Source organism: Echinops telfairi, unplaced genomic scaffold (assembly GCF_000313985.2).
Source record: "Echinops telfairi isolate 266 unplaced genomic scaffold, ASM31398v2 ScPeMD7_7469;HRSCAF=8507_1, whole genome shotgun sequence".
In the NCBI taxonomy this organism is placed as follows: domain Eukaryota; kingdom Metazoa; phylum Chordata; class Mammalia; order Afrosoricida; family Tenrecidae; genus Echinops; species Echinops telfairi.
Window position 1 is genome coordinate 79,573,549 of NW_022111373.1, and position 7,814 is coordinate 79,581,362.

At 42.7% G+C, this 7,814-nt stretch overlaps 1 protein-coding gene across 1 annotated transcript; it reads right to left on the reverse strand.

The window, feature by feature from the left end:
* Positions 1-5,108: 5,108 nt before the first annotated feature.
* On the reverse strand, positions 5,109-5,497 carry LOC101660992 (histone H2B subacrosomal variant-like). Its single transcript, XM_004703683.2, has one exon. It carries the CDS (start codon positions 5,495-5,497, stop codon positions 5,132-5,134), a length of 366 nt encoding a protein of 121 aa, XP_004703740.1. The 3' UTR covers positions 5,109-5,131.
* Positions 5,498-7,814: the final 2,317 nt, after the last annotated feature.

Consider the following 7,814-nt stretch of genomic DNA (forward strand, 5'->3'; position numbering starts at 1 on the left):
CCCAATCCGAACTATGTGGATAACGCCCCCTCCCTGCAGAAGAATTCACTTCAGAGGACTGCACTGAAGCTACAGCTCAGGGAGGGGGACATGTCTGATCAGAGCACATGGAGCAAACGAAGGGGGAAAGTGAGTAGAGCACATCCTGGCGCACCAAGCCCTGAAGACGATATTCCTGCTCAGAGCAGCCAATGCACAGAGAGGACCATAGGGCCAGCTCCACTATGAGACACCACATCCCTCACTGACCCATAGTGCTACGGGGGACAACACTGGAGACACAGTGCAGGAATTGTGCCCCATCTGACCCCACCACACTGAGGAGAAACACTAAGGGCGTGCAACAGAGCAGCAAGAGGAGCAGAACAATGAAGACTGGGGAATACCAACAATAGACTTGGGGGCCGGTGCATGGCACCCTATCAGACTCGACCAGAAAACACTCCTAAAGGTCAACAAACAGACCTTGAACTATTTACAGGCTTTTTTGTTTGTTTTGTTTTTTGTTGCTTTGTTTTGCTCTGTCTTGTTTTTGTGCATATTATTATTTCTGCATGTCTATCTAGATAAAATAGGCAGGTTAAACACTATGGAGAAGAAAACAGGACCAACGGTTGTGGGGGACACGGGAGAGAGGGAGGCGTGGGAAAGGAAGTGGGTGTTAACAAACCCAGGGACAAGGGTACAACAGGTGATCTAAAATCAATGGTGAGGACGGTGTAGGAGGTCTGGTGGAGCTTGATCAAGGGCAATGTAACCTATAGGAATTACTAAAACCCAAATGAAGGCTGAACATGATAGTGGGACAAGAGGAAAGTAAAAGGAAATAGAAGAAAGAACTAGGAAGCAAAGGGCATTTATAGAGGACTAAATATAGGCATATACATATGTAAATACATTGATATATGATGATGATGAGGAAATAGGTCTATGCACATGTATTGGTAGGTTTAATATTAAGGTAGCAGATGAATATTGGACCTCTACTCAAGTACTCCCTCAATGCAAGAACACTTTGTTCTACTAACCTGGCATTCCTTGATGCTCACCTTCCCAGCACGATCTCTGAAGACAAAGTGGGTGCATAAATAAATGTGGTGAAGAAAGCTGATGGTGCTTGGCTATCAAAAGATATAGTGCCTGGGGTCTTAAAGGCTTGAACATAAACAAGTGGCCATCTAGTTGAGAAGCAACAAAGCCCACATGAAAGAAGCACACCAGCCTGTGTGATCATGAGGTGTCGATAGGATCAGGTATCAGGCATCAAAGACCCAGAAAAAAAAATCATATCATTGTGAATGAGGGGGAGTATGGAGTGGAGACCCAAAACCCATTTGTAGACAATTGGACATCCCCTTACACAAAAGTTGCGGGGAGGAGATGAGTTAGTCAGAGTGCAGTACAGCATCAATAAAACATATAACTTTCCTCTAGTTCTTTAATGCTTCTTCCCCTACCCCCCTCATTATCATGATCCCAATGTTACTTTACAAATCCTGCTAGAGCATAGCATGTATGCTGGTACAGATACGAGCACACAATACAGGGAATTCAGGTCAGATACACCCGTCAGGACCAATATTGAGAGTAGCCATACCAGGAGGGTAAGGGGAAGGTGGGGGTGGGAGGGTGGGAAAGATGGCACTGATCACAATGGTCTACATATAACTCCCTCCCAGGGGATGGACCAGAAAAGTGGGTGAAGGGAGACATCGGTCAGTGTAAGACATGAAAAAATAATAGGGTGAGGGAGGGAGGGGAAAAAATGAGAAGCTGATATTACGTGCTCAGGTAGAGAGAAGCTGTTTTGAAAATGATGGCAACACATGTACAAATGTGCTTGACACAATGCATGAATGTATGGATTGTGATAAGAGTTGTATGAGCCCCCAATAAAATGATTTAAAAAAAAGAATTTGGTTACACGGTTGCCGCTGGTCCCAAGGAAGGATTGGAAGTCTAATCTTTCCTCTGGGTGGCCGTGCACACATGTCAAAGGTCGGAGTTCCATTTATGAGGACGGAGAGATGCACGTCAAAGAACTCCTGCCAGTCTTTGCTACTTCACCTAGTACTGGTATCATAATAGATATGAAGACCAATGCATTAGAACTGATAACCCAGAAGTACACCCAACTACCTGCAGACACCTAATTTTGATAAAGGACTAAAGCACATGGTATGAGGGACGCGATAGCTTTTTCAGTCTTTGCTACTTTGTCTTTGACATTGAACTGTCTCAGGTTGCTAGAGTCTAAGGCTGAAAAATAGAAGAGTTAGTAAACGAGTCCTACTGATACAGAAAAATGCATTGACATAATTTTGATCCTTTCCAAATGTGTAGCAGGCCACAATATTTAAATTGCAAAAGCTATGCTGATTTCATAAACTGATTCCAAAGTATTTTTAAAAATTGTTACAAATAAATTTGTGTAGCAATAAAAGAATTAAGTATTTTTACATACATGCATTTATATCATCAGACTTCATACTAATTCTAGAGAATATTTCCCAAGAATCTGGGTCTTATTTTGAAATGTTACAATTATATTACTTTAAAAATCTATCAAAGCACACATAAAAATAGAGAAGAATTTGTCATTTCCTTCATCCAAATTTAATACTTCAATTTACAACTTTTTGTGTGTGTAGTTGGTTGTCCAATTGTTGAGTACATCCATATTCAGTATTCTTATACCATTGATTCTAAAAAGTAACTATGAACTTTCCATCTCTGTGAACTCTGTGCAGACATTTAATTGATTCTGATCCATTGTAACCCTGTAGGATACACAGGCTGGCCAGCAGCTTCTGTCTGAACCATACTTGAATTAGATGAGAAGAGCCTATTTGGTCTCTTTCCTGAAATAATGAGAAGAGGGAAAATCTAAGGAAAACAGAGAGTGGATCTTAATTAGAGACAAAGGGAGTACCCTTACGGATTTTGGTCCTGGTTTGTGGTTTGAACTGCTGACCTTGTGGTAGGCAGCCCAACCAGAAACCCATTTCTTCACCAGAGCTCCTTAAGTAATATGATACTTATCAGAAGAGCCTAAATTATTCAAACCACTGCTCATGGGTGTGTATATTATCACCAACATTTTGGAAGACAAGCTAGCATTATGTAGTTGAATGTGGGCATACCAATGACCCAGATATTCCACTCTTGAATATTTTTCCGAGAGCAATCTTGCACGTGTGATCCAGAGAGATGTATGGGGCCATGAACAGCATGTAGCATAGTGGGCCCCCAGGGGCTGTGCTATCCAGCTGCAACCCTGCCTCTGCCATTCACCTGGCCTTGTGATCTTAGATGAGTTATTCCTTTTCTTCTGTGGTGCCTGTCCCTCCTCCATGGATGGGGAAACCGACTTGACCCTTAAAAGGTCCTTGGGATGGTTACATCAATGCATCTATGCAAAGGGCGGGGTGCGCTCCAACCGTTCTATTAAATCTTAGCTACTGTCACCACTCTCATTATTACAGCAGCCTTGTTTATGACAGCAAAGAAAACCCCACACCAAGTCAAATCAGCCAAACCTGAAAACCATCGAAATGCCCTAACAACGGCCTTAACAACGGAGGCCGGATAAAGCTTGGGGGGGCACGAACCACTCTCTAGGCATGTTTGATCGGTTCTTCTCTGCAGCTATTGCACATTTTAGCGAATTGGAGGGTGTGTAACCCTGCAATAAACAAGCCTATTGGCGCTACTTTTCCAACAGCTTGTGCTATGTGTCTCCACATAACTTGCACTGCGAAGCTAAAAATAATATTAAAAAAATCATGGTGCGGTTCCCCTTATTGCGGTGCTCTGGAACCAAAGCTGCAGTGGCTCAGAATTGCCCTGGTGCGCACACGCCGTGCAACGAGCATACTAGAGCCACACTACCATGCCTCCAAGCGTAATGCGAACAGGGCAAGCCTAGACCGCCCTATGCACGACGATCACCGGATCGTGGACTAAGCACGGCAAAGGCTCCGGAGACACACATGGTAGCACAGTGGTTACGTGCTCGGTACGAACAAAAACATTGGTGGCTTGGATTAGCCTGAAGGCCCGCAGGCGAAAGACATGGCAGTCTTGGAAGCCCGTCGGGTAGTTTTACTCCGTCTTATAAGGCACAGCGGCGGCGTCCGGGTAGCCACAGTACCAAGAAAAGCAAGTAAATAAGAAACAGCTCAGCTATTGGTCAGGGAGATGCTTTGGGGAAAGACTTTCGGTGAGATTTGTGAGGTGCCTTTTAAAAACTGGGTAGCAGGTTCCTGGGTGTTCTTCTGATTGTAAATGTAGAAAAAGAAATGAAACCTTGAAGATAAAAATTACATGGAGAAATGAAATGATCTTGCTGACAGTAAATTCAGGAAATTCAGTGAGAGCAATCAAAGGAAATAGTCAATACGCTTTATGGATATCCTTCAGTAAGGATTGGCTGAGTGGCGTTTGCTCGAGGAAACACATTTTCAATAAAACAGATTGTGCTTCCAGGGAGCTACAAAAAGTTCATGGGGAAAATGTCATTATCTTTCAATTCCATTTTCCACACACTTTTTGAAGCTCTCATGTATCTTGTCTTCTCATGGAGTCAATTCCAACTCAAACCCATCCTACAGGACAGGGTGTCCCTGTGGGAGTCTGAGGCTGTAGCTCCTTATAGGGGTAGAGAGCCTCATCTTTCTCCCTTGGAGATTACTGGTGGTTTTAAACTGCTGACTCTGTGACTGGTGGTCCATAACCCTCAGGGCTCCTCCACATATTACAATCCTGATTAAAATGTTTATTTCCATAAAGTCAGAGTCAAAGTTGGGTCAAATGAACTGCCTCAAATCACCCTGTACACAGGTTACCATACCTTTAACTACACAGTAAACATTGAATTTATATAGTGAAATTTACATATCTATAGGAAAAATAAAGGTTCCAGGAGGGAGTCTGAACTGGAAGTGGACTTAAACAGTGAAACAATGAAAAGGTAAAATAGCAAGCAAGTAAATCAGCTCTAGAAATAAGAGAAGTGGAAAAATATCAGGAAATACCTCAAGGTTATAAAAACAAGACAATTCAATCTTCAGGTGATGGTTTGTAAGTTTAATCACTTTCCACCAGATTCCGTTAAGTTGGCACATGGGATTTAGGAGTGGACGTATCTGTTGACTGCTTCACTTCCAAAACCCACCGCGTTCTTCGCTAGTTTCCCAGGAACCAGTAAATACACTGCCCTCTGGATATCTTCTGGAGTGAGGGTACAACGATTTCTGTAATACATCATGTTGCAGGCCTCTGTAGCAATGCGCTCGAAGATGTCGTTGATCAGAGTGTTCATGATGCCCAAGGTGCGAGATGATATGCCCCTCTGTGGGACCACTTCCTTTAGGACCCTGTTCACATAGAGGGAGTAATTTCTGTGGCCAAGGGTACTGAAAAGCGATTTCTTTCCTGAGATTGTGCTTAGATGTCCTTTGGAGCACTTGAGGTTTTTGATGGTGGATTTGGCCATTGTAGATGTTGTTCCCCTGGTCAGTTCTGCGTGGAGAGATGAAAGGGCAATGAGTGGTGGGTGCTCTCCTATTTATAGTGGCAGGTCACAATCAGACTGCTGGGCTTCTTTCTGATTGGAGGCTACTCTTCTTATGTCATAATCACCTAGCAGTGGCATTGATGTGTTGTTAAGGGCACTTTTTATTTTCTTGGTCAACCAGAAGATAAAAGGAGTGTTGCAGAAGGACTGAGGCTGACTTCAGGCAGAGAGAAGGCATACTTACTTTTGTGCTCTGTTCCTTAACAATTTGCAAACATAATATACCATGGCCACAGACTGAGACAAAACCCCAGCTAATGCGGGTGTTGCTGGTAGGAATGCAAAGGAAATGGGCCAAAACCTCTTAAGGGGGCTTGCTATGCTCAAAAAAACATTCAGGAATTGATTCATAAGCAAATGAACAATTAAATGGATATTTAAGATCTACAAAGTGATCAATTTACAGTAAAATACATATGAACTACTGATGTTTAAAACCATGACCTTAGTTTTTGTGTTTTTTTTTTTTTAAACCCTACCTTTTTTTCTGTACGTTTAATTCCTCAGGAGCAGCATGTATAATTGCAGAGTAAAAAACAACTTTATTTTATGTCTGAGTTCTGATATGTGGACGATTTTCATCAACATTGTCTAATTGGTATTAGCACCATTTAACATTTTTTTATAAGTCTCACTATACTGCCTGTGTTTTGCTTGATATGTTGTTCTTTGGTTATTAACCCCAAATGTTTGTAAGACCATTCTTGCTCATTTATCATGTTGATCTTCACGCCCTTAAAAATCTCCACTTGCCTCTTTTATCAAATTTGCCCCTGAGTAAAATAGAAAAATAAAAAGTAGAGCTACAGAAATCATGACTCAAGAGCACTTCAATAACAAGTGCCACCAGTATTAATATTTGAGGTCCTTCACTATTAATTCCCTCATAGATAGAGGGGCTTACATGTAATTTCTGGAATGCCCTCGTGGTCCAGTGGTAAGTGCTTGGCTTATAACTGAAAAGCTAATGGCTGAAACCCATATGCCTCTCTGGAGAAAGATGTGGCGGTCTGCTTCTGTAAAACGTATAAGCTTGGACACCCTGTGGGGTAGTTCTACTCTGTCCTCTGGGGCCATTTATGAATTGGAGTTGGAGGTGTTGTCAGGGCAATGGGTTCATCTGTAATTGTTCCCTCTTCTCTCCCACTCATAGAAGCCCTGGTGGCATAGTGGGTTACAAGTTGTGCTGCTAACCTCCAGGTCAGCAGTTCGGAAACCACCACCTGTTCCTTGAGAGAGAAAAGAGGGTTTCAACTCCTGCAAACAGTACCCATACAAGCAGTTGTCTTCTGGCCTAGAGGGTCTCCATAAGCTAGAATTCACTCCATGACAGTGAGCTTGGTTTTGGATTTTCTCTCCTACTCAAAGAAAATCTGAAATTAGAGGAGTAATAATAGCATTATTACAGGAATAATTTTGAATGAGCTTCGATTTCTAAAAACAATGTCTGGAGACTATCATGAGTGACAACCTTCGACTATAGCTCCACACTAAGATGGAAGCTGCTGCTTGCAGATTTGTTTTTGGAAACTGTCTTCAGTTAGCTCTTGCTAATTTTACTTTCAATTTTCTCTACATATAATTACTTAGTTTGCTTAATTATAGCATAGCTTTATTTGCTACATCGTAGAGGTAGTGATCAGGTGAAAAGGGCTTATTCCTCATCCTTTAGGCATCCACATTGATGAGCTTCCACTAGTGTGACACTCCTGGCCTCTCTCCCTCACTTACTCCTTCCTGGGATGGGTGACTTACCGGACTGGCAAGGTGCTGAGAAGACAGGCAAGCCTATCTCAGCTTTCTCTTTGCTCTTGTTGGGCTCTGACTGTGGACAACTGTCTCTTTGGGCAGAGCACGATGCACCAGCTGCCTTTTATGGAGGTCATATTGCTTAATCCCACAGTGTCATACTCAGCACGCATTGTTGGCTCACATCAACAGTGTGCAGTAACAAAGCAGGTGTGCTTATTTCCATCTTGCTGATTCTTGGGCCTCTTTTGATTGGTTCTGAGATTGGGTGGGGAGACAGGAAGGGTGTCACATGTCACCGTGGAATCCCTGGGTAGGGTAAACTGTTACTGCATGCAATTGCTAACTCGGAAGAAAGTCCTGGTAATCAACTTCTGAAATATCAGCCATTGAAAACCTGGGGAATACACCTTTATTTGGACACACATGGGGTCACTGCCATGCGGTGAATTTAATGCGTGGGTGACTAGTTGTATATACCACAGTC